The 25,906-nt window shown below is 54.3% G+C and overlaps 2 protein-coding genes and 1 pseudogene across 2 annotated transcripts; 1 reads left to right on the plus strand and 2 right to left on the minus strand.

The window, feature by feature from the left end:
- Positions 1–473: 473 nt before the first annotated feature.
- On the minus strand, positions 474–1,859 carry Fgf4 (fibroblast growth factor 4). The gene is made up of 3 exons (XM_032895317.1): positions 1,547–1,859; positions 1,052–1,155; positions 474–650 (listed from the first exon to the last, which is right to left on the minus strand). Exons 1-3 carry the CDS (start codon positions 1,857–1,859, stop codon positions 474–476), a joined length of 594 nt encoding a protein of 197 aa, XP_032751208.1.
- An 11,646-nt stretch (positions 1,860–13,505) lies between these two features.
- Positions 13,506–16,328, plus strand: LOC116894787 (annotated as a pseudogene).
- Positions 16,329–20,548: 4,220 nt separating this feature from the next.
- Fgf3 (fibroblast growth factor 3) lies at positions 20,549–24,754 on the minus strand. Its single transcript, XM_032895318.1, has 3 exons — positions 24,520–24,754; positions 22,657–22,760; positions 20,549–21,210 (listed from the first exon to the last, which is right to left on the minus strand). The coding sequence occupies exons 1-3, from the start codon at positions 24,737–24,739 to the stop codon at positions 20,797–20,799; spliced, it is 738 nt and encodes a 245-aa protein (XP_032751209.1). The 5' UTR covers positions 24,740–24,754; the 3' UTR covers positions 20,549–20,796.
- Between the last annotated feature and the right edge of the window lie 1,152 nt (positions 24,755–25,906).

A 25,906-nucleotide genomic window follows, 5' to 3' on the forward strand; every position in this document is an offset into this window, starting at 1 on the left:
GTCCCTGGAGTAAACCGATCCGACAGGGTTCATACCAAAGGGAGCTGAGGGAGCGGCTGCCGCAGGATGCTCCGGGACAGGAGGAAGCTTAGGGTCCTCCTCTCACTGACTCAGAGGACCCAGGCAGGCCTTTCCAGACAGAGGGGCCAGGCACCCTTGGAATCTGATGTGACCACGTTTTAGAGGCACATATGAAACAGCAGCACAGCCCGATCTTTGAGAGTGAAGGAAAAAGTTTGTCCCACTGTACCAAAGAGGTCTGAGCTGCATTTGATTTGTTTGTTCTTTTGGTCATTTTCCCCCAGAAAATGAAAATACATAGACTTATAAATAATTGGCTGTCCATATATACATATTTAAATAATTAATTTAAATATCTTAGGCTTGTTTTTGCAAACAATTATCCATCGAGAGAAAGTGCTCCTCCTGAGGGGTCGGGTGTGCTTCCGAGGCTGAGGCAGGGCTTCGGAGAATCACAGTCTAGGAAGGAAGTGGGTTACCTTCATGGTCGGCGAAACTCGGTTCCCCTTCTTGGTCCGCCCGTTCTTACTGAGGGCCATGAACATGCCCGGGTATGCGTAGGACTCGTAGGCATTGTAGTTGTTGGGGAGAAGTATTTCTTTGAATTTACACTCGTCGGTAAAGAAAGGCTGGGAAAGAGGACACGGAGTGAGCCAGGGACCTGCTGCAGTCGGGGCCCAAGAAGCGGAGAGTCAGGATTGACCCTGACTTCAAGGAGGTGACAAGTCCACTGTAGGCGGACTTGCCCCTATCCACTTAGTATCTCCTGCCGCCTGTCCTGCCTGCTGGGGCCCAATTCTCTCTCCCTGGATCAGTAAGTAACCCACGCAGGAGGGAATCGGGTAAGTTTCCTTGGTCTGGAAACTCAGCCTGCCTCTGGCTACTTTGGCTGAAAACCTTAAGACCTGGCGACCCTACTGCCAGTCCTCTGTGACCAAGACACAAGTGTTTAGGGGTGAAGGGTTTATAAATCCTGCTAGTTTTCAACACTGTCCCCAACAGGTGCCCAGCCAGACCCGAGGGCACTCACCACACCGAAGAGCTTGCCCCTGCTGCTCATGGCCACGAAGAACCGGCTGGCCACTCCGAAGATGCTCACCACACCCCGCTGCACGGGAGAGAGCTCCAGAAGGCCTGGGGGGCGGGACGCAGGTCAGAAAAGCGTAGTAGGTGACCCTGGGCTCACACAGACCCTCCGACTCTGAGACTCTTGGGATCTCGATGGTGGGGTGAGTCGGGGTGAAAAGCCCAGGCTCCCCAACGCATTAAGAGCTCGTCTCCTGTCTGCCGGTAGCCCCCAAGTCCGGCCTCAGTCTGGGCGCTTGTCCCGGGCTCCCGTGGGTGCGGGCGAGTGAAGGCGCTGGAATTCCGCACCGGGAGCCCAGGCTTCCGAAGGCGGGAGGCGGAGCCCGACCGCCGGGTGCGCTCGCAGTCCTCGAGCCCAAGGGGACGGAGCTCGAGTCCACTCGGTCCCCAGGACTACTACTGCCCGGGACCCCACCCTCTCGGCGCGCCCCGAACTCACTGTCCCTCGTGTCCGCGTGCACACCGCCGATGCGGCCGTCGGGCAGCACCTGCAGGTGGAATCCGATGCCCACGTTGCAGTACAGTCTCCGCAGCCTTTTGAGGCCCAGCAGGTAGTCCCCTGCGCCGCTGCGGACTGCCGCCTGCGGGGGCTGCGCGGCCACCGGCAAGCGTGCCAGCGAGCGGGCCACCAGGCCGTCCCAGCCGTGCCGCGTGCCGTTGGGTGCGGCGGTCCCTCGGTCCGCCAGGGCCACCACCAGGGCCAGCAGGACCCCCGGCAGCAGCGTCCCTGTAGTCGGCCCGCGCTTCGCCATTCCGGCCCGCGGGCCGTGCGTGAGTCCGAGCGGCGGGCCGTGAGTTCGGTGAGTGCTGCGCGCAAGTCGAAGCCACGAGAGCAAACCGACATGCGACGGTGGCGGGACAGTCCCCGCGCGCCCAGCCCCGCCGAGCAGTGGTATATATAGCCGGCGCCCCCTCCTACTCGCCTGCCCGCGGGGCGTCGGTCGCCTGGGAGCCGGGGCGCAGGCCGCCTGCCAATCACCGCCGGGGGGAGGAGGCGCGGGCTGGGCGGTGGCTACTGTCACCTGGAGAGACCCCAACCCCTCACTCTTGTCTCCGCCCAGCACTCGAACCTGTTGATCCCGCCCCTTGGCTATTTGTTCCTCAGGGCATCTCCTATACTCCTTCCTTATGGGACCCTTGGGAGCCGCCAGAACCTGGGTCCTTTCTGCTGGCAAGGACTGGCTTGAGCTAGGGTGGGAGGCAGCAAGTCACAGTGGCTTGGCTATCAGGGTGTAACTCTAAGGGGGCCGGTGATGGGGGGGGGAGCACGATAGGAGGGAAGCAAGACATGGTCTGGCCCCAGAGGCTAGGAAATTTAAGGGTCTTCCAGGTGGTGGGAAGCCTGAACTACGGGAGTGGGCGCTTCCAAGAGAACTCAGGTTAAGGACATGAAGGGACAAGCACAGACCCGCACTCCCCTCCTAGGTACCCCAAGGGAAGGAAGGACAGAAAGCTGGCAGAACATTGGGCTCTTAAGAGTCATCAGTTCCCTACCTCTGACTCCAGAGCAGGGATTTCCAAGTGTGGAGGCCAAACCTTCCCAACCCAGGAGCATGCCAAACCCTAAGGTTCTGGAAGGGTCCCTTCCCCCACCAGCACCCCTCCCCCAACTGTGGCCATTATGGCCTGATGGGGGTGGACTGGGCAGAGCCCTGGCACTGCTCACCTAGGTGTGAATGTCCCTGTTCTGTGGTATCTGAGGAGCCTGGAGCCAGCAGGTGACCTGGCCACTGATGGAGGAGCCTCAGAGCCTGCCACACTCCTCACTGAGGAATCAGTAGCTTGGGCAGGAGCTTCTGGGAGCTGTGACTTCCTTCTGCCCTCTGTCATTGGGCTTGCACCAATCATTCCTGGTCCTTACTCAGGACACCAAAGGGAATGCAGCCAGGTTGGTCCTGAGCCCCAGAGGATACACTTGAGCATCTACCTATCCCTTAGTGGGGTTTAGACCATGTCTCCAAATCTCTTTTTCTTTTTTTCTTTTTTTTTTCTTTTTTTGGAGCTGGGGACCGAACCCAGGGCCTTGCGCATGCTAGGCAAGTGCCCTACCACTGAGCTAAATCCCCAACCCCTCCAAATCTCTTAATGAAGCATTCTGATGCACTTGGCAGCCTGGGATACCCGGGTCCTCCAGTGGCTGGTAGAGCTGCTGCTGGCCTTGCTGGCCAGGGAGCAAAGCCAGCCACACACACACACACACACACACACACACACACACACACACACACACCCCCTGCTGAGAAACATCCCTTCCCGTCCCAGGGTTCCTAATTCCCCTGCTGTGAGTGAGGAGGGTTGCAGGCCTTTGTCTGGGCACTCCTGGGTGTTCCTTTCAGAGGCTGGGACCCAGGCCTGGATCAGATCTAGGTCTGTACTTCCGGCTCCTGGTGGTAAACAGGTTCCCCTACCCCAACTCAATCTGGGAGTGCATCCCTGGCTCTGTGACACTGCAGAAGGAACTGCTGGCCACTACACCCTGTGGGGTGCTCTTGACAGTGAAGTAGTCAGGAGGATCACAATTGGGCACTATCTTCCAACTCCCGAGGGGCCTGCTTCTTGCTCCAGGCTGTGGAACCTTCAGTAAGGGCTTCAGGCTCTTCCTCCATGTTCAGTAGTGTTAGGGAGAATATGGGAGCACCGGGGAGGATAAGACTCATGTGGACTAACCCTAGTCTGTCACTAGACTCCCTACCTCATGCCTGTCCAACTTCCAGCCCTTTCCCTAGAAGGAAGACCCAGAGATCTTTTGGCGCAGGACTCCTCCTCCGTTAGGCTGCCCTAGGACCGCAGTCTCCCTGATATCTATGTGCCCCCCTCCACTCACTCCGCTTGCAGCCAATTCACACCGTTATTGGGACCAGGTTTTGTGTCCTACCTTTAATCCCAGCACCCAGGAGGCAGAGACAGGTGCATCTCTGTGAATTTGAGGCCTGCCTGGTCTATTTAATGAGTTCCAAGCCAATCTGGGTTACAGAATAAGACCCTGTCTCAAAAGGAAAAAAAAAAAAACCCAAACAAAAGTCTTCATTTGCTGGGAGGTGGGAGCATGCGCCTTTAATCCCAGTACTCTGGAAGCAGAGATAGGAGGATCTCTGAGTTCAAGGCCAGCCTGGTCTACAGGATAGCCAGGGCTACATGGATCAAAACAAAACAAAAGAAGCCTCCATTTATTATCGCCCCTCCCCCTGCTGAAATTGTTACCATCATGGTGTGATCACAAGTCTAGCTCCAGGCCTTGGAGCACACACAGTAAGTGCTCAATGATGCTTGTGGACCAGTGGCTACTGGCTAAGCCAGGCTGGGAGCAAGTCTGCCAATGGCTTCAGGCTAGGGGCTGAAGCTTTTAAGAGCTTGGGACAGACAGGATGGAGTAAGGTGGCTTTGGCTTATCTGAGTTGGGGTCCTGGGCCCCTCTGCCCTGCCACAGACCCCTGAATGTCTAGTCTATTATGAACTTGGGACATACCCTGCAGCCACCAGCTCTGGGTTCAAGTCTAGCCTCCAGCCCGTTGTTACATATGACTTTTCACCTGTAGATGCTCTCCATGTCCCAGTCCACAAAACGAACACAAGAAATGGTGGCCGTTGTGGGCTGTGGATGTGACTCATTTGGTAGAGTGCTCGTCCGCCACACGTGAGGCCCCAGGCTTTATCCCCAGCACTGAATAACCCCGGCATGGTGGTGCACACCTACAATCCCATCCATAGGGAGCTGGAAGCAGGAGGAGGATCAAAAGTTCAAGGTTACCCTCAGCTACAAAGAGAATTGAGGGCCAGATGTGGGGAACAGGGTACCAGCAAGGCAAAGGGGGGAGGGGGACTTTGAGAAGAGACTGCACAGAGTCTGGGTGTGTGTGTGTGTGTGTGTGTGTGTGTGTGTGTGTGTGTGTGTGTGTGGGGTGCCTCAGATCAGGCCTGGCTGACAGCAAGTGCTGGTCTCTGAGGAGTGGCCCAGGTCTGTGGAGAATGTTCACAAAATCATCCTCCAGTAGTCTGGAGGCTGACAGGTGAGCCAGTGGCAGGACACCTTGAAGCCTGCAGTCCAGCCCAGGCCAGCCCTCAGGGTGTGACCTTGTGTGACCTATTCCTTAAAAAGTCCCAGAGCCATCCCCTTGAATAACTACTTCTCCTTAGGAGCAGGACTTCTCCAGGTAGCCAGCTTAGCTGTTAAGTAAGATCAGCAGCTTCATTGTAATAAGAATAAGAATGCATAAAAATTGGGTTCTGGGCCCAAGGCAGGAGGAGGCTGTCCTCTGGGCAGGGCCTAGGGTAAACTTTACAAATCACAGCTTGGCTCTCCCAGTTTAAATCCCTCTTCTTGTCTCAGCAACGTCTTTATGCAGACGGATGGGGGTGGGGGAAGGCCTGGCAGGTGGGTCTGCTGAGAACTTCAGAGCTGACACGTTTCCTCTGGGCCTCCAAACTGAGGGGGGAGGTCAGCTAATATTTTAGCATTAAGAACAAAAACAAAAACAAAATAAAATTGGCATAGCTTGGTGGTGCTCCCTTTTAATCCCAGAACTCAGGAGGCTGAGGCAGGTAGATCTCTGCGAGACTAGCCTAGAGTTTCAGGCTAGCCAAGGTTACATAGTGAAACCCTGTCTCAACCCTGTCCAAAAAAAAAAAAAAAGAAAAGAAAAGAAAAAAAAAATCGCCCTCCAGATAAAGGCACATTGCAGGACCCCAAGCCTGACTTTAAACTCAGGAACCCACACGGTGGAAGGAGAGAACTGGCTCTCAGTACTGTTCTGTTGTCCTGTAGACACTACCATCCAGTTCCAGAATGTTCTCATCTCCCCAGACTGAAACTGTGTTCCCCTCAAATGCTGACTCATCCTCCCCCACCCCTTTGAGCCCACATCCTGTGGAGCTCAGGGCTTTAGGGACTCCAGGGATCTGCCTAGCAGTGTGTGGCCCTTTGTGCCTGGGCTGGCTCACTGCCTGGAACTCATTCCATTTATTCAGCAGGTACAGGTGCTGTGTGTGTCTGAATTCCCTTCTTTTTGAAGACTGAATAATATTCTACCGCCCAGACTGTCACATTTTTGGTGGCTCCTTGGTTTTTTCTGTGGACCCTCAGGATTCTCCCTTGGAGCTGCTGTGACACACAGTGCCACTACCCCCACCAATTTACCCTTGCTTATCTGACCCCTTTCAGCCCTTCCTGAGAATGCTGGGTTACATCGTAATTCTACAATGGAGTGTGGGGGGCACTGCTGGGCCTTCCAGGTACTTGGCAGTGCTGGGGACTGGACCGTGATGTCACACTGAGAGGCCAACACCCCTGCCACTGAGTTTGCATGTGTTACATGAAAGCACTATCCAAGGAGGGCTGAAGGGGGTGTCATCCCCCCCAGAAGTGGAGTCACTGATCGCTGTAAAATTGCCACATGGGTGCCGGGAAATGAACCCTGGTCCCCGGCAAGAGCACGTTCTCTTCTTTCCAGAAGTTGGTTTTGGTTCAAGGTGTTTGAACTCAGGTTGTCAGGCTTGGCAGCAAGCGTTCTTACACACCAAGCCCTCTCTGTAGCCCTTCAGGCTTTCTTCTCTCACACAGTCTCCGTGGAGAACAGGCTGATGTGAACTTCATCACCTGCAGCTCAGTGGTGAGCCCCTGAGCTTGGATAAGTTGGGTTTCTGTTTTGTTTTGTGTGGTTTTGGTTTTTCGAGGCAGGGTTTCTGTGTAGCCTTGGCTGGCTGTCCTAGATTAGGTTGGCCTCAAATTTCCAAGACGCACCTGCCTCTGCCTCCTGAGTGCTGGGAATAAAGGTGTGAGCCTGCCCTACCACCACCACCCAACCTGGCTAAGGACATCTTTAAAAAGGCATTTTGAGGTCGGGGCTGTTAGGAGAATGCTCACTTAGCGAGGCCCGGGCCGCAGTCAATCCCCAGACACATTAAGTTGGGTGTGGTGGTGCTAACCTGCGGTCCCAGAACTTAGGTGGAGGCAGGAGGATCTGAAGTTCAAGGTTATCCCTCTTTACCTATGGCTTGAAGTCAGCCTGGGTTACACAAAACTCTGTCTATAAATAACTATTGTTTCCTGGCAACCACACTTCTATGCTTATGGGGGTCTTCCTCTTCTTCTTTCTCCTCCTCCTCTCCTCCTCCTCTTCCTCTTCCTCTTCTCCTCCTCCTCCTCCTCCTCCTCCTCCTCCTCCTCCTCCTCCTCCTCCTCCTCCTCCTCCCTCCTCCTTCTTTTTCTAGACAGGGGTTTTCTGTGTAGCCCTGGCTGTCCTAGAACTAGCTCTGTAGACCCGGCTGTCCTTAAACTGCCTAACTCTGCCTCCCAAGTGCTGGGCTTTAAGGTTGGCACCTGGCTCTTTATGGAGTTCTTGTGCCCAGAAATGGCCTTCTGTTTCTTTGCCAGGTTTTGTCCTGGTGCTGGTCACTAGGGTCTGACTGTAACAGCTCCTGTGATTGTGGATCAGTAAAGCAGAAGCCCCAGGAGCAGGTATGTGGATCATGCTAGAAGCCATGGCATCAGAGAGAAGGACCTCAGTTGGCCCCTCTGTCAGATTGTGATGTTGAATCTGTCATTTTGGAGAATTCTCTAAGACCTAAATGGGTCCATCTGTGCTTGGTTCTAGAAAGGTCAGGATACTAGGGATGCAGATGCACTGCCGCCCTGCCTGTATATGGGATCCAGGCCACATGTTCCACGACTCTTCTCACCTGCCCAGGCTGACTGCCTGCCGAGCTGGCTAGCAGCAGTTTGCTGGCCCTCTGACTCTCGGGGTTCTGATCTGCCTTCTTGTGTTGCTGGAAAACATGGAAGAAATCAGAACCAGACACTGCACAGGCTAAGGACCAGGTGACTGGAACTCTGAAGCCTTCTCTTCTAGGTAAGTTCATTGGGCTAGGTGTGGGTGGCTTAGTTAAGCTTGTCACTGCCTTTGCCTGGCCAAGCTCTGTCATGTGTCCTCTAATCCATGACAGGGGGGGAGAGTTTACTACAGTACACAGCACTTGTCAGCTAGCTCAAGGTCACAGGTCACAGAGCTATCTAGTAGTAACAGCACAGGATCCAATTCTGCCCTTGGGTGCCGCAAGTCCCATGAGGTGACAAGACCACCAGGAACCACCTGCTCACTAGGAGGCCACAGATGTGACACCCAGTCCCCTCATCCTTAGGTAAATCAAAGACACCAAGGCCAGGAGAAGCTCCCCAAAGCTGGAGAGGGGAATGTCCTTCTCCCTACCTCCATTCTCAGAGAATAGTGGTAAGCAAGACCAGGGGGGAGCTGAGACCTGCCCAGAGCCCATCCCCATCAGTGAGTCTTTACCCAGAGTATCTATGCTGACAGTCCTAGAGCAAGACCTGAGGCTGAAAAAGAGGGGCCTTCAGGAAGTAGGTACTCCAGGTACCTGAAAAAATGGGGGAGTGCCAGGGCAGACGTGGGGAGGGCCTGTGAGGAGTGGGGGGGGTGCCAGGGGAGATATGGAGGAGTTGGGGAGGGGCCTGTGAGGAGTGTGTGTGTGTGTGTGTGTGTGTGTGTGTGTGTGTGTGTGTGTGTGTGTGTGTGTGTACGTACTTTATAAAGGGGATACAAAGCCTGGATTCCTGATCTCCATTTACTACATGGATGTGTCTGGAAATGCCTTCAGGCCTGAAGTCCCCACCTGGGTCCCAGTGAAAGAGAGGCTGTGTTAGGAAGACTGGGAGCAGCAGCACAGTCTAGGGTGGTTTTTCCCTCACTTGCTTCTCCCCACAAGCCTAACAATTGAGGCCCTTAGTTTCTCCTGGAGACCCAAAGAGTCTGCCTCTGGTGTGGGCACAGGATCAGGGGAAGATGGAGTTTTGGCATGTGTGTGTAAGGGTGTGGGTGGGGCAGGTAGGAGTGAGGACCCATCCACTCTTTTGCTCACAGCCCTGGGAGACCTCGGAGGAATTACCATGGGGATGGGAAAAGGTCATTTTAAAGGTCAGACTTGGCCACTGTGTACCCTGCCCCCAGCCCCAGATGGACTGAGCCCAAGGAAGGTTCTAGACTGGGCTCTGGCTGGGAGTGACATCCTGCCATGCGTGGTTCTTTTCCCCTTTTCTTCCTCAAAGGGGGAAGGAAAATGGACAGAAAGAACTCCTGCAAATTTCCCTGACTGGCACGACTCACTTCCCCAGCATAGAGGAGCATTCTCAGGTCCCAGGACAGAGACTGCAGAGGAGCTGAGCCCCATCCCTCCCTGGTGGGCTGTGTGGCTCTGGGGAAGTCGTTTGCTCTCCCTGAGCCCCACTGGTTTACTGTAAAGTTGGAGCTAGAATGATGTTCCTAGGTAGAGTTTTAGGAAATGTGTCATGAGACAGGTTGGTCCCATCAGAAGGAGACCTCGTGCATGTGACTCAGTGGCTCCTCCTAGCCTCCTGCCCTTCCTTTCTTTTTCTGAGTCAGTCTTATGCTGCTAATTCAAACTGGTCTAGAACTCACAGCAATTCTCCTGCCTCAGCCTCCCACCACACCAGGCCTTCCTTGCACCGTCCAAAGTCTGAAATCCAAGTTTTCGTATAAATTACTACAAACCCCATAACCTCTAGTGAAACCCAAATACTGGAACTGTAGAAGACAATTTTCCCATAACTCTTCCACAGTAGGAATGGAATTTGGTGCAGTGAGTTCCGGAACAGAATACCTCATTCACAGATGCTGGGCAGACAGCATTAGCAGTTTATCTGTGGATCTGTCTGCATGTGTGCGCCGTGTGTATACAGTGCCCTTACACGCCAATAGAGGACATCGGTCCCCCTGAAACTGGACTTACTGATGGTTGTGAGCCACCCTGTGGATGATGGGAATTGAACCCAGGTCTTCTGCCAGAGTAATAAGTGCTCTTTTTTTTTTTTTTTTCTTTTTTTTTTTCGGAGCTGGGGACCGAACCCAGGGTCTTGCGCTTGCTAGGCAAGCGCTCTACCACTGAGCTAAATCCCCAACCCTGTGAGCTAAGTCCCCAACCCCAATAAGTGCTCTTAACCATAGAACCCACCTCTCTAGAATTATGTTCTTTTGTTTGTTTGAGACAGGGTCTTACTGTGCAGCTCTGGCTGTCCTGGAGCCTGCTTTTTGGCCAGACTGGCCTTGAACTCACAGAGCTCTCTCTGACTCGGCCTCCTGAGTACTGGAATTAAAGGCACGAGCCACTAAGTTTGGCTCTGTAGGACTTGTGTTTAGTAGCATATACATACTCCAGTACCAATGTGGATGTCAGAAGACAACTTATGGGAGTCCATTTTTGCCTTCTACCAAGAAAAACCATGTGGATTTAAGGGATCAAGCTTGAGATCTATCTATCTATCTATCTATCTATCTATCTATCTATCTATCTATCTATCTATCTACCTACCTACCTACCTATCTACCTCTCTTTTGACAGAATCTCACTATGTAGACCAGGCTAGCCTTGAACTCCCAGAGAGATGCCTGCCTCTGCTTTCTGAGTGTTGAGTTAACAGGCTCAAGCCTCCATTCCTGTTTTTGTGGTGCTGGGAGTGGAACCCGCTTCTTGTGTTAGGCAAGAGCTCCACTGGCCCTCTGCTATAACTCTGCTTCTTTAACTAACGAATGCCCCCTGTGCAGGGGCCCTAGGGGCCTCTTTTAATATTTTGACAGTGCAGACAAAGATTCCCTTCCTCTCGGGCATTGAAGGATGGACCGCCAGCTCCAGGCACTGCTCTATTTGATTCTAGACTGTCTATACACACACTCGTTTGGGGCCCATGAGAGACAATAACTGTATCCACCGCTGCTCCTTGGGGTCCTCCCAGACCTGAGCAGAGGGAAGAAGAAGGTGTCTGGTGGCCCTGTTCAGGGACAGTGCAGGGTCCTTTTTGTGGGTTCTGCACTAGGGCGTCTGCCACCTGCAAGTTGCAAGGACACAGAAGACTTTTGTCCAAACTACAGTCAGCTAAGTCAGCCCTCAGGGAAAGGGTGTTAAATGGAAGAAAGAAGCCCAGAAAGGGAGAGTGGAGAAAGGGGAACTCCTAAGCCTACAGCCATTCTCTCCAGAGCCCCTCAGGGTGCATCTCTGTTCCCTCTCCTGACAGTAGGAGGTGTGGGCCTTGCTCAGTAACTGCAGGTGGGGCTGGAGAACCTTCCCTTCCTGGCTTCATCTCACCTTGACCTCTGGGGAGAGACCGGCCTGTGTTTGGACAGGCTCATCGCTGGAGACCTGGAAAAATCCACCAGAGCCCCTTTGAGGGCAGGACTGGTGCAACGTTCACAAATGCTCTTCTGGGACGGGGTTGAGTGCTCTGTGTGGGAGCTTTGGAACGGCTCAAGGTCACCTGCCTGTTTCTCTGCTTTTTGCCTCTTGCACCAATGTCCCCAGGAGCAGCCCAAGGGATAAGTATGTTCACAGCTCATGGGAGGAGGGGCTCCATGGACACCTCCGGGGCCTCAGTTTACCTAGTGATCTGCCATCTAGCTCAAAGACTCACCCAGTGACTCAGCCATCCAGTCAGGGCATCTCTGTTGGCCCATTGATCCAGAACCTCTATAGCCCCTCCTCACACTGGAATTCAGAGGGCAGGGAACACTTGCAAGTGCAAGTTCGGTCTGGTATCTTGGAGGCAGGATCTGAGTAAATTTGTCAAACTGGGGGCCTCACTGAGCCACACATGTTCTGGAAAAAAGTCCCTCCAGAGAACTGTAGAGACGGGTTAGTCGTTATTCGCTCTGTGGCTCTTGCAGAAGATCCGGGTCAAAGTCCCAGCACCTTCATTAAACGACAGCTCACAACTGTCACTATAGCTCCAGGGACTCCAACTCCCTCTTCTGGACTCCGTGGACATCTGCCCTCACTATGCGTATGCTCACACATGTGACCTGCTGCAGTGGCCTGTACCTTTTCTTGTTTGTTTATTTTTTTGAGACAGGGTTTCTCTGTGTAGCCCTGGCTGTCCTGGACTCACTTTGTATACCAGGCTGGCCTCGAACTCACAGAGATCTGCCTGCCTCTGTCTCCCTAGTGCTGGGACTAAAGGTATAGGCTGCTTGATGGTAACGCACACCTTTGATCCCAGCACTGAGGAGACAGGCAGGAGGATCTCTGTGGTTCCAGGCCAGCCTTGTCTACATAGTGAGACCCAGTTTCAAAGAAACAGCAAAGAAAACAAAACTTGTTTTAAAAAAGAAAAAATAATTTCTAGAACCTGGCTTGACACTAGCTCTCCCCAGACTCTGGGCACCCCACTAAGCCAGGTCTTGGGCATCCCACTAAGCCAAGCCCTGGGTACCCCACTAAGCCAGGCCCTGTGCACCCCACTCCCCTGCCTTCATTGGAACCTAAGAAACTCAGGAAGCCTTGCTAGGTGACAGACACTTCCCTCACACCTTGAGTGAGGTCCTGACCTCTCTGTTCCCTTCAGGGAGAGAGATATATTCTCCCTTCCCCATAGCCATAATCTAAAAAGGGAGCCACCTATGCTGCCCAAAACCTGGGGCCCCACTAAGGACACCTGACCCAGCTCTGAGGCCAGCTCCTTGGGCTCTCAGGACCTGGCCAGCCCTCCTATGCTTCCTCCTCCCTTGTGTTACCCTGCAGGGCTAGGAACACTGGCCCTGTGAGGCAGCCCAAAGGCCTTTCCTAGGCCCTGTCCTGGGTGACAAGCAGTCTCCGCTGCCTGCTTGCTGGCAGACCACACGCCTGCTCTAAGCCTGCATGTGATGCCGTCTAAGCCAGGGCAGACCCGGATGCTATTTTGGGGGTCTTTCAACTATTTTGGCAAAGACCAAATGGCAGCCTCCTTTAAAATAGCCACTCCAAGCCTAGGGGTCACCCCCAACCCCCCACCCCCAGGAACCAGGTTGCCCAGGTCAGTAGCTTCTCCACCACTCGTCCGAGTTAAATACAGACCCAGCATCTGGAGCTCCGAGAGACCCATGGAAATCCTGACAGCAAACCCATTGCAAAAACTAAAATAAAGCCCGTTGGCTGTGATGGCTCTCAGAGGACACTCGGCCTCGCAGCCACTCCTGCATCCTTGGGAAGTCACCAGAGCAGCAGAGGAGGTGCCGAAGTGTCAAGGAGACAAGTCCCTGTCTGCCCAGCCGACCACACATGTGTGGGTCCCTTGTGAAGCTCGCTGTGTGGACAAATGTGTCTGTCTCCTCCGGGATGGGCCAGGAGCCCCTGAGAGCAGGGAGCCAGGTCCCCCCAACACACCATCACTTCAACTAAGGCTGTAGAGTTCATTAAGATGTCAATCATTGCTGACCTGGTTCTGGACACTGGCCAGCCTTTCTCAGTGCAGACAGAGGCATAGCCCATGATGCTTTGCCACCTCTCTCCATAGCCTGACCTCTTCATGTTCTGTCTACCCATGTGGGACTGACCTGGGCTAGGCATGAGCTCTTAGCTCCCTGTCCTAGCTCTGTGAGCCTTGAAGAGACCTCCCCCCCGCCAGGATGGCAGCTCCTTGGGATAGCCCCCTACCCACAGGGAAACCTGAGATCATTGGTTTGTTTGTTTGTTTGTTTGTTTGTTTGTTTGTTTTTGTCTTGGGCCTGGGACGCTTTCAGGTTGAGAATCGGGGAAACTTTTGACTCAGGTGCTTACTTAGCCATTCAACAAACACTGACTGCTCTGCCATTTATTTAAGATTTTATTATTTTTGTTTATATGTATGTGTGCATGTTTGTGTGGGTGTTTGTGCACAGGTGTGCAAGTGTCTACACAGGCCAGAGGGTGTTGATTCCCTGGAGCTGGAGTTACAGGTCCTCGTGAGCTATTCTACCTTGGTGCTGGGACCTCTGGGCCCTTTTAAACACTGAGCCTTCTCTCCAGCCTCTCCCAGACTCTATTTTTCAACTTAAAAATAGAGTCTCAAGTAGCCCAGGCTATCTCAAATTCAATGTATAAAGTAGGATGGCCTCCTGCTTCTACCTCCAGGGGGCTTGGATGAAGGGATGAAGCTTCATTAGGGCTTTGCCCACTTCAGAGGTTGTGGGGGAGTGTAAGTGGACAGAGAAACTGAGGTACACTGAGGCTGCTCACAGGCAAACTATACTAATACAATGTCAGTCAACAAGATATGTTGCTAGCACAGGAAGTCCAATCAGGCTCACATCTACAAACACTGCCTCGGAAAGCCGAGGCAGGAGGATTACAGCAAGTTAGTTCAAGGCCAGCCAGTGAGACCCAGCACATCACCCAAAATCTTGCAGACCCTGCAGGGGGCTCTGGGGCTTGAAGGTAAATCCTGTTGATGGTTGGTGCTCCTTTGCTCTGCAAGGGTGAGGAAGGCGGTAAGAGCAGGCCAGCATCAACCACCAAACAGCTTGTGGGGAGCATGGAATGTGGTGGTCTCTGCCTGGCCTTAGCCCTAGCCCCAACCACGCTGGGGACAAAATGCTGAGACCGTGGCCAGGCCTTGCTGCTTGTAGCCAGGACCTTCCCACCCCCCAGAGCCTTTGTACTTGCCACCACCTTCTCATTGTGTCTTCTTGTCCTTTGGGTCTCAGCCTGGACGCTGCCTCCCCACACACATGGTCTTGCTCAGAGCATCATCTGTTGTCCCTGCCATGTCCCTTTAAAGCATCTCCTGGTTTTACCTCTCTTGCTGATGTCTGAATGGTGTGGGCCACACTGCTTTGGCCTTTCCTCTCTGCTAGGTGCGTGGAGCTGGTGCTTAGGGCTGGATGAGAAAGCAGAGTAGGTATGGGTGGGGGTTGCGTGTAGCAGCATGCAGGTCTACCCCACCATTTGAGAGACAGCCTCATCTGAGCAGAAGGTGACCACAGCACCAGCCATTACAGCACCACCCCTGTGGGCTCACCTAAGCAGCCATTTTGGCCTCAGCTGAGCAGATATCACATTACAAATATAGAGGAAAAAGGTGGGAGTTTCCTGGGTCCCTGATTGGTGTGGAGCGGTCTTACTCCAGGCCTCTCAGATCTAGCCTTCTGCCTGAACCCATTCCGATGCCTCAGTTTACCCATCTGTAAGCAGAGATCATTTCAGTCAAGCTGAAGGGTCACCAGGAGAACCCACAGGATGATTGAGTGCAAAGCCCAGTCCACACGGAAGCTCTTGGTGTGCCCACTGAGTTCATGAGGGTACTCTTTATTAGGGATACCTAGCCAGGTGTGGTGGCGCACTCCCTTAATTCCAGCACTTGGGAGGCAGAGGCAGGGGGACGTCTATGAGTTTGAGGCTAGCCAGATCTACACAGCAAGTCCCAGGCCAGCCAGGGCTACATGGCGAGACCCTGTCACCAGGGGCTGGTTTATCAGCTAAGAGCACTTACAAAAATAAAAAGGTAAATAAATAATAAATTAAAGTGAAATCGGGGTTCCTGGCCTGAAAGGCAAGCAAGAGCTGCTAGCAGTCTGGGCACTGGCATTCTAACCAGGCCGCCTGGGAGCACAGTCTGGCTAGCAAACTGTATTTCAGAGCCATGTTGGTTGGTGGGTTGGTTGGTTGGTTGGTGGGTTGGTTGGTTGGTGGGTTGGTTGGTTGGTTGGTTGGTGGGTTGGTTGGTTGGTGGGTTGGTGGGTTGGTGGGTTGGTTGGTTGGTTGGTTGGTTGGTTGGTGGGTTGGTTGGTTGGTGGGTTGGTGGGTTGGTTGATTGGTGGATTGGTTGGTTGGTGGGTTGGTTGGAGACAGACCTTACCCTTAGTCCAAGCTGACCTCAAACTTGTTATTCTCTGGCCTCAGCCTCTTGAATCTTGAGATGATAGACCTGTACCACCATGCTTGACTAGACCCCTGGTTTAGATCAGGGTACTAGGCCCTGCCGTGGAGCAGACAGTAATGAGTGGGGAGCTGGGGAGGTGTCTGTAGTGCCCCATCCCGGGGAGGTGGAAGCTGTAGTGGAGTCCACATCGTGGTGGTGGAGTACTGTAAACCCCGCAGCTTTGAGGTGACCTACCTGGAGCTGGTGAGCGCTGTGAAGGAGGAGTATCCGGCACGGAGATGGATCAGGATTGAATGGAGGTGGGGGGTGAGGTGGGGTGGGGTGGGGGATGAGGGTGGGGATAGGGTCTTTCTAGAGATTGAGATTAATGGGCAGCTGGTGTTCTCCCAACAGGAGAATGGGGTATTTTCCTTATGAGAAAGATCTCATGGAAGCTATCCAAAGAGCCAGCAATGGAGAACCCTTAGAAAAGATCACCAACAGTCTGCCTCCCTGTGTCATCCTGCGGCTAAAAATGACTCTCCAAGGCTTGGTTCTGGGGTTTAAACCTTTGTTTCCTTGTGATTACACTAGGAACTCCTTCTGCCTCTAGCCCCTCACTTAGCCCTAGGGTAGCTAAGACTCTGACCTCACTTTGTCTCTTTGGGCACAAGGAGGGATTAGACATTTCTATGGTCTGAGGAAGAAAAGAGATGTTCTCCATGGCCATTACCACCTCCTCCTCACATCCTTTTCCTGGGATCTGTGCCCTCTGCAGTTTGGTCCTCTTCCCAGCGTGGCAATGCCTTTCAGATGCCACAGTTGCTTTACCTTATCGTCTCAGAGTCCAGGGCAGTGTCAGCTCTTGGCAATAAAGAGTAACTAAAGGGCTGGAGAAATGGCTCAGTGGTTAAGAGCACTGACTGCTCTTCCAGAGGTCCTGAGTTCAATTCCCAGCAACCACATGGAGGCTCACAACCATCCGTAATGAGATCTGGTGCCCTCTTCTGGTGTGTCTGGAGATAGCTATGTGTACTTATAGAAATAAAAATTAATTAAAAAAAAGAGTAACTAAAAAAAAAAAAAATCAGGGTCTTAGACAGGAAACTGAGCACCATGTGAGTCACTGTGGGCAGCAGGGGTTTAGAGCCCACATTGGGTCTGATCACAGCCCTGCTTTCCCCACTTTCCAGCAAGCAGCTTCTGGTCTTTGGGCCTCAGTTCCCCTTCTGTCCCATCCGGGAAACGGAAGCAGTCAGCCACCACAGCATGGCATGGAAAATGTTTCCAGCCCCCTGTTCTTCCAAGCTCAGCCACTCCCTTGAGCTATATCCCTGTCCTGGTTCTCCTGGCTACAGCACCTGTCCTGCCAGCCCCTACTCCTGCACATGTGCCATCTTGGGTAATCCTGAGCCTATTGGGGTGGCCAACCATGACTCACCCAAGTAGCCATCACCTGCAGAGACCCCCACTAGTGTCCTCGCCTGGAAATAGTGGACCCCCCAGCCCCCAGCCAGCTCCACACCCAAGCTCATCCCTGAGGCCACTGCCACCTGCTGGTGGGTAATAGAACTGTATGGGGTGGTCCTGACCCATAGAGCTGTCACAGGAAGACCTGAGAGTCCCAGCACTTACATTGGACCTCTCCAGATGCAACTCTTGAGATGCTCAACTTGGCCAGGCAGGAGCGCTCACCCCTATAATCCTGATACTCTGGAGTTGGAGGCAGGAGGATGGCTAAAAGTTTCAGACCAGCCTGGGCTTGAGTCCCAGCATCAGGTCTTCATTAAAACAAGCTGCACAGTCCCCTTGTCTGAGGTGTGACCCTGATCAATTTTTATTGAGCATGCCTCGCTGTCACTGATGCCCTTTCTAGAACATTTTCTTCACCGGGAAAAGGCTGCACCCACTCGCAGTCTCCTGGCTCCCTGTTGCAGGCACTGCTGGTACTCTTGCTGGTGTCTGTGTGGACCTGTGTCTTGTCTCCTGGCACAGTTTTGGGGTGAGCTCAGAGTCCCATACAGCTCATATTTGTTTTTTTCCCTTTCCTGTTTTGTTTTTTGAGAGTCTTTCTACATAGCCCCAGCTATCCTGAACCTCACTATGTAGACCAGGCTAGCCTTGAAATAACACAGATCCTCCTGTCTCTCTGTAGATCTGGCATCCTGCACACGGGACCTGGGACCTACTTCTGTCTCTCAGCATCAAACCCTCTCCCAGCATTTCCCTCTCTTTTCAGGCAGAGTAATATTCACCGTGTGACTGGCCACATTTTATCTGTCGGGATGGGGATGAGAACTCTGGCCCCCTGCATTGAGTGCTGCCGCCGCCGCCGCCGCTGAGTTCAGGTGTGTCTGCCAACTCGGCCTGGAGTCCTGCTCTCACTGGATTGTGGGATACTCCATCAAGGCTGCTATGGTTATCCTTGGTCCAACTTTGTGTTCTCAGAGCTGCCACCCTAGTCCTCACGACGGTCCCACTTTAAATGCTCACCCCTGACCCTCCTGGGAAAAATCTCCATGAAGGCTTTACTCACAGAACCTGGGCTGTTCTTACCTCCACCCCACCCCCACCCCCACTCGGCCTCCTACCCCCCCAAACCCCTCACTACTCTTCTTCTGAGGTTCCTCCTCTGACCTACTCCAGTCCCCTCTGTGTGGAAGGAAACTGCTTCCTCACATGCCCATGCTACCTCTAAGCTGAGGCCTCTGACCTCCCAGGAGCTTGGGTAACTTTGAGCCTGGGAGCTGATCTGTCCCTCTCTACACCATGGGCCCTTCTTCTTTTTAGGCTCACCCAAGATCTGGTGTTATGGTTCTGGGGAAGCTGAAACAAATGTCACAACTGCACTGAGACGTGGTTCAATGGCCCGTGTGGCATGTTCTAGACCTCAGATTCCATCTCTACCACTGCAACACGTGTGCACGCGTGCACGCGTGCACGCGCGCGCACACACGCACACACGCACACACCAAACAACAATAACAAACACCAAAACAAAACAACAAGGAATAAACAGAATATCACCAACCAAAACAGCAGAAATGTATTGTCACAGGCTGAAGGCCAGAAGTCCACGGTCAAGGTGGTGGGCAAGGTTTTTCACGGCTCACTTGTGCCTCCTGAGCTTCTGGGGTTCTGGCAGTCTCCAGCCACTTAGCCGTGGAAGCTTCACCTTGATTTAGGCCCCAGGTCCACATAAAATCTCACTGCTGGGATGCTCTGAGTGTCTGTGTGGCTTGCCTATGGGTCTCGTGTGTGTGTGTGTGTGTGTGTGTGTGTGTGTGTGTCCTGGCCTATAGCCAAATCTCTTCATAAGGACACTAATGACTTGGGGTGTTGCCTTCCCTGAGCCTGCATGGCCTCCTATAAGCCACTCATATCTAGCACAACCCTTTTTAGACAAGAGTGTGTTGTGTCAACCAGGGTCAAATGGTTGAAATGAACTGAGCAGGACATGAACCCACCTCCCTCCTAACCCAGGCCCCTGTGAAGCCACTGGTCTCTGACCAAGAGCAAGGGACAGATCCCCTGGAAGAAGATCAGCTGCCAAAGTGGCCCAGAATCCTATTGGTCAGCTTTAAATATCATCCGACAGACACTTCCTAGTCCCCTATTCCTCCCCAGGAGCTGCTGAGGTGCTTGGCTCATTCTGGGGAACAAAAGCCCTGTCATCACTGTCACCTTGGATGCCAGTTCCTCAGGGAACAATTCTAGGGTCTGAGGCCTGCTGAGGGGCTGGGGCTGCATCTACCTATCCTGAGGCCGAGGGCAGCTCCATGCCAAAGGTCTCATCACAAAGGTGCAGAGGAATCTGGGCCTGTCTTGGGGTTGGCTCTTAGGAGAGGCTGGAGCCCTGGAGGTGGGTAGCAAGAACAGAGAAAGAAAGGAACCCCTGCCTGAGGTCTTTCACCTGAAAAAAGCAGTTCTCAGAGAAACACATAGCTCCCAGCGGGGCATGCTTCATCTCCATGGACAACCTGACTAGGTTGGGAATCACCTGGCAGACACTCCGCTGTGCTTGTCTGTGACAGAGTTTTCAGAACGGTTCAACTGAGGGAAGACACCTAGAATGTGGGGGTCACCATCCCACAGACTGAGACCCCAGACTGAGTCGAAAACTGAGCACCAGTGTTCATCTCTCTCTGCCCTGTGGTGCAACGTAACCAGCTACCTCAGGCCCTGTTGCCATGGCTTCCTGTACCATCAAACGAAGAGCTTGAAAGGAGAAAAGGCTAGGCACCACACATCTCTCTCTGCTGAGCCCCAGCCATCCCCCTCTGCTTCCTGGCTTATGGAGATGTGAGCAGGCTCTGCCTCCACAGCCTCAATCCGCCCTCATCATCCCACCTTCCCCTCATCATGAGGGACTGTGTCCCTTCAGACTGTGAGCCAAAGTAAATCCCTTCTCCCTTAAAATGCTTCTTGTCAGGTGTTTGCTCACAGCAATGAGGAAATTAACACAGGGAGGGAGGGAGAGGATCCTAAACCAGAACAAATCTCTAGATCCACACTTCATACACATGCGTGCGCATACACACACACACACACACAGAGGCCTGGAAGTCAAAAGTCCAGGACCATGTGTGGGCATGCTTCATACACACATCCTCTCAGAAATACACTGACGCCCTTCCATGCAGTGAATCCTACAGACCCACTGCCTTCCCCACCCTCGACAGAATATCTCAGTTGGAGCCTCAGGGCATCCTAAGCCTGCATCCCAGCTGTTAAGTAGCAAGACAGACAGACACCTTTAATGTTTGAATCACAGCCCCTCCACTGTCCACTGCCTCAGGTTGCCAGGACTGTCTGCCATTGGCTGGGCTCCACCCGGGGTTAGGATGACCCCTGTAATTAGAATTCCCTCTCATGTAACTCCACACACATCTTGAAGAGTCTTCCAGAGTCTCTGACCCAAGTCCCTCAGCAGCTGGCACTTGCTCTTTAAAAGCCCCCAAAGGCATGCAAGTTCTTGGTCCCCATGCAGCCACCCCACAGACAAGGGTGGGGAGGCCGGGTCTCCAAGTGGATCTTGGGTGCTTGCTGAGGTTGGTCTCAGAGGGCTTCCAAGTGGCCACTCAAGCCATAGCCAGTCCCCCTGTATCCAGTTGGGCGCTTGGAGTGGCCTTGGTTGGCAAATGCTCCATTTTGCCATGATCACCTGGGCTCTGCTTCTTCTGCCTCCGCTGCCTGGGTTGGCTGCCCTCTCCTGGGGCTTGTGGCTGGCCACTCTGCAGCAGCCGTACCATCTCATGGTCCTTGTGACCCAGCACTCGGGGCAGGAAGAGAGAAGACTTCTGTGTGCGGCGGGTCTTGAAGCCCCTGCGTGGCCGACCCTTGCCATTCACAGACACATACCAAGGTCTCTGGGCACCAGGCTGCCGTCGAGCCCCCGGCCCACTGGGCCCCGTGCGGTATAGGCGGGAAGCATATGTATTGTAACCCAGCTCGTGGATCCGTTCCACAAACTCACACTCTGCATTGTAGTGCTCCTGTGGGACAGAAGCCACAGTCAACAGCCGTGGAGGCCATGATGTCAATGGGACCACAGCTCCCAGTGCCTCCCTCTCTCCTAGGCTGCCTGGACCAGCTGTCCACACCTGCCACTGTGTAGGCAGCCTGGCTATCCTACCTTTCCAAGACTGTGCCCTGCTTCGAGGGACTTCCCTTCACTATCCTTTGGACTGTAGCCTTGCACTTGGTTCCGTGCTTGGTTTATGGTAGGTAGAGCATGCCGGAGGTGGCTGGCTGGCTGGTGTGTCAGAGGGTGGATGTGTTGGTGAGCCACTGGACAGGTGGATGGATGTGATGGGTGGGTGATAGATAGATGGGTGGATAGATGGGCGAGTGGGTAGTATTTAGGTATGTTGCTGGGTGAATGAGTGGCTGTGTAGGTGGATGGACAAATGAATGTATAGGTGGTTAGATAATTGGGAGTAAGGATGGTACTAGGTGGATAGATATTGGATGATGCTTGAGTGGATAGGTGGGTGGGTGGTTTGGATATGTGAATGAGTGTATAGATGGAGGTGTGGGTAGATGACTGTGTGGATGGGTAGATTGAGGGATGAATGGATGTTAGACAATGAATGGACAAGCTGGAGGGCAGAGAGGTTGCCAGCTTAGGTGACTAGCAGCTCCAAATGGGAAGGAATGAGGCCTATGTGACAAGGTGCTACTTCTGGGGTTAGGCAGCAGGAAGTGAGGTGAGTCGAGGTGAGTTGAGGTGAGGTGCATGTTGAAGACACAGACACTAAGTCAAGGAGCCCACATGTCTGAGGACTTGGAGGTGACTGACGGTGAGGCTAAGAGAGGAGGTGGCCCATCATGGCCCCTGGTTGGTCCTCTCAGCTATGGAGGCAGGAGTAGAGGGTGTGCTGACTTCAGTGGATGCATCGCATTCTGCCGGCCCTTACAGTAGAGGGAGTTGTGGGAAGCTGTGGTCTATGGCTTCCAGGAGGTGGGGATTGACTGTGGAGTGTCACTGCCTCATGGATACAGCACACAGGGAGCCACACTACCCAGGACAGCCAGGGATGGGCTTGCAGGAAGAGGCCTTAGATGCCAACTGGCAGCTGAAAGAAGCTGGGGCCTGTCTGCAAGTCTGTGGGACCGTCCCAGATGGGTTTCTGGAAAGTTCTAGTCCAAGCACCTGGACCCCGACCTCATCATCCCCTGCTGCCATGCTGTCTTCCTGTCTCCACCATTGTGACGTTCAGAGAAAGAGACTGACTTCGGATAGGTGGGAAGCTCTTTCCAGAACACCTAAGGTCTGTGCTGGGCAGGCACTCAGAAGCCCAGGAGGGATCTGGACAAGCTTGACCTGGCATGACCTGGGGGCCAAGTGGTCTATCATTCATATCCTCTCTGTCCCCCAATCAGATGCTCAAGCCAGATGGCTATTCCGTCAGCACCTGCCCACTACTGATGGAACTCACCGAAGCATACAGTCGTCCTCTCTTGTTCATGGCCAGGTACCGCCCAGAAAAGAGCCCTTTGATGGCCACCACGCCCACCTCCACAGCAGTAATCTCCAGGATGCCTGGAAAGAGTCAAGAAGGGTCCATCAAATTCTCTACCTAGGTAGAGCCTCAGCCTGGGCAAGCCCTTCAGCCCAGGCTTAGAAAACCGGGACAGGTGAGCAGTCATAACCACCCGGTAGAGATGGGGCTTGGAAGTCCTAGCAGGAAGAAAACATTGGGTAGGCAGTGAGGAAGGGGACATCCAGCCACTGTGTCTGAGACACTAACCCCAACCTCATGAGAAGACATGATGGGAATGTCCTGCCCCTGCCACACGCCTCAGATGCAACCTGGGCAGTTGTGCAATCTTGTGAACGGCTTGGTCTAGCAAGCAGAAGCCAAGGCCACGTAACTTGCCCAAGGCCACACATAATGGTTTGGGGATCCAAACCCCAGAGCAGATGGAGACTCAGAAGGCGAGGTGGCCCAGAAGGGGAGGTGGCTGAGACTGTTAGGGAAGCTAGGGCTTGCAGCCCAATCATAATGTCACCCCTAGTGGGTGCTGAGGAAAGGTGTCAGGGCTCACCCAGACCCTAGAGTAGGTACACAAGTTAACGATCTCTCAGCACAGATGGCACAGTAGCCGCCAACACTAACCACCAGAGTTTGTTCCACTAACCCACATGATGGAAGTAGAGAACCAACTCCAGCTAGAGAGAGAGAGAGAGAGAGAGAGAGAGAGAGAGAGAGAGAGAGAGAGAGAGAGAGAGAGAGACTGTGGCAAACAAAACAGATAAAATACAAAACCAATCAAACTTCTACCAGCTCCTTGCGGTGAACAGTATAGTGCTTTGGGGGTGGGGAGCGAAGATTAAAGACCCCAGAGAGTGTGGATCGAAGATTCACTCCCTTTCCAGGGAGCGCCCTCTGGGACCCAGCATGGTCCAGATTACCGGGACCAGTTGAGATTCTGCCCTAGCCATGGTTTGGAGGGGTGCAGGGTAAGAGGCCTCTAGAGCTGGCGCCAGACAAGCACCCACCTAAGTGCCCCTAGGTGTGGCAGTGAAGGTGCCCCTCCTCTACATCTGGGGCCGCCCAGGATCGGGCAACTGGGGAGGGGTGCGCATGAGGAGCCCCGCGCTCCAGATAGGGGCTGGTTCCTAGGACGCCCCCGCGGGGCTGCGGCTTTACAGGAGGAAGCTGCGGTTCCCTCCGCCGCCCTCGCCCCCTGCTCTGCTTCCTGCGCCCCGGGCGCGGTGAGCTTTGCGCAGCTTCCCTCCCACGCGGCGCTCAATACTACTGGTCGAGCTCCGCTCGCGTGTACCGAACCCACGAAGCCAAACCCTGCAATGCTCGGGAACTGGCCCTGGGTATGATCGAGCTGCAGGCCGTGGGTGCGTGCCAGCCGCATCTGAAACACGCGGGGACGCCTGTCTGTCCTGTCGTGCTCTTGTAGGGCGCAGGACGAGGGACAAGCCTGTCCCCAGACACCGCGTCGCGGAAACCGAGGTCTGTCTAGTGGAGTGTCCTCGGCGCATCGGCTGAGAGCAAGGAGGACGAAAGGGACTGGCCATGCGCCCCGGGGTCGTCAAAACAATAAAGAGGGCGATAAATCCTTGTCCAACGGCTTTTCACTGAGAAATACAAACGTGTCAGAACCGGGGTCCTCTCCTGTGGGGAGCGGGACGGGAGGGCAGCTCTCTAAGATCGGTAGCTGGGACCCCGGTGTCGTCTTCGGACCGACCTCAGCTCTACTCCCACCCGGGACGTGGCGACAGGGGACCAAGCCCTCCGGTCTCTTCCGCCACCCCACTTCCCTGTCCCAACCTGAACACTCACTATAGGCGCTGTTCTCAAGGCTGCCGTTCACGCGGCCGCTCGGGTGCAGCTGGAGGTGGTACTTGGTAGCGCAGTAGAGCTTGCGGCGCCGGGGCGCCCCGCCGAGGTGCTCGTAAACGCCGCCACGGCCGCCCGCATCGCGTCGCAGTCGCGTCCCGGGCCCCGTAGCTGGCCAGCCGGGTTCCAGCAAGCTGAGCAGCAGAAGCCAGATCAGGCCCATCCCGGCATCGCGCCCGCCCGCAGCGGCGGCTGCGCCAGCGCGGGGCTCACGAAGGCGCGGCGCTGGGAGCACACGCTCGCGCGCCAGGCCGGCTCGACTGTGGCTAGGAGGGAAAGGGAGGGAGAGGGAGACCGGGAAGAGGTGGGGGACGGGGAGGGAGGAAGAGGAGGGGAGACAAGGAGAGATGGAAAGAGGTGGAGATGGAGAAAGGGACGGGTGGAGAGGGAGAGAGAGGGAAAGAGATAGACGGAGAGAAGACAAGAAAGAGGAGAGGGAGATGGAGAGAGAAGACTGAATTTTCACCCAGGAATGGGGGTCCTGTTTCTTTGCCGAACACAGTTCTGAAGAAAGGGCGTTTGGCAACAAAAGGCGGCCGTGGTCTCTAGCGGGGGCGCGGGGCTCAGGCCGGGTGTCGCCTGCGCATAGCGCCCCGGCCAGCGCCGTCGGGCCGCCGCTCCTCCGCGGTGCGCCTTGCGCCCCCTCCCGCCTCGGAAAGGTCCCCGCCCCGCCCCCGCCCCCAGACCAATTATGCCTCGGAAAATTATAGAGCAAGGCCTAAAGGCAACCGCCCCTAGGTCCTGTCACCCCCTCCCGCCTTACATCAATCCTGGGTGCACAATGGGACTGCGGATGACTGATGTCTGCGCAAACAACTTGCGGGGAAGTCTAGCTGACAAACGCTCACGAAAGGCGGCGCCTAATCGAGAGCGATTGCGGAGGGCGGCGCGTGAAGAGACGGGGTTGGGTCGGTGCAGGTCGCTTCTCACACCGTAGAGCTGTCCTTAGGCGTCCAGTCTTGTGGCCCGATGGATCTGGAACACTATGTCTCGAAACTACCTATCTGACCAGAAGGTACCAAGGGAAGCTTGTACACCTTGAGCAGGAGTGGTCTTTCCCAACGGTGGTCTAGAGAGGGGTCTGCACAGATAGAAGCAAAGACAATAGAGTCTGAGTCTTAGAGCCCAGAAGATCTAGGAAGAGACAGGAATAGGGGTGGGAGAGGCAGGTGACAGAGCAGGTAGAAGAGAAAGAAGGAAGAGAGCAGTGGGAGGGGGAGACGTGGAGAAACAGAGGGCAACAGAACAGAAGGGAGAGAAGATCCCACAAAGCATGCCCACCTGGCAGGCCGAGGGGGAGTCTAGGTTCAGGGAATAGCTTCCTGGACCC

The sequence above is a fragment of the Rattus rattus genome, chromosome 2 (genome assembly GCF_011064425.1).
Source record: "Rattus rattus isolate New Zealand chromosome 2, Rrattus_CSIRO_v1, whole genome shotgun sequence".
Classification (NCBI taxonomy): Eukaryota; Metazoa; Chordata; class Mammalia; order Rodentia; family Muridae; genus Rattus; species Rattus rattus.

Bases quoted from the DNA above. Each gene is read 5' to 3' on its own strand.
- Fgf4 (XM_032895317.1), bottom strand. From the start codon at position 1,859: ATGGCGAAGCGCGGGCCGACTACAGGGACGCTGCTGCCGGGGGTCCTG. The intron at 1,156-1,546 runs GTGAGTTCGGGG...CCCGCCCCCCAG, and splicing joins GCACGCGGACACGAGGGACA to GCCTTCTGGAGCTCTCTCCC. The intron at 651-1,051 runs GTGAGTGCCCTC...CCTCTTTCCCAG, and splicing joins GGGGCAAGCTCTTCGGTGTG to CCTTTCTTTACCGACGAGTG.
- Fgf3 (XM_032895318.1), bottom strand. From the start codon at position 24,739: ATGGGCCTGATCTGGCTTCTGCTGCTCAGCTTGCTGGAACCCGGCTGG. The intron at 22,761-24,519 runs GTGAGTGTTCAG...GACTCTTTCCAG, and splicing joins CCTTGAGAACAGCGCCTATA to GCATCCTGGAGATTACTGCT. The intron at 21,211-22,656 runs GTGAGTTCCATC...TCTGTCCCACAG, and splicing joins GAGGACGACTGTATGCTTCG to GAGCACTACAATGCAGAGTG.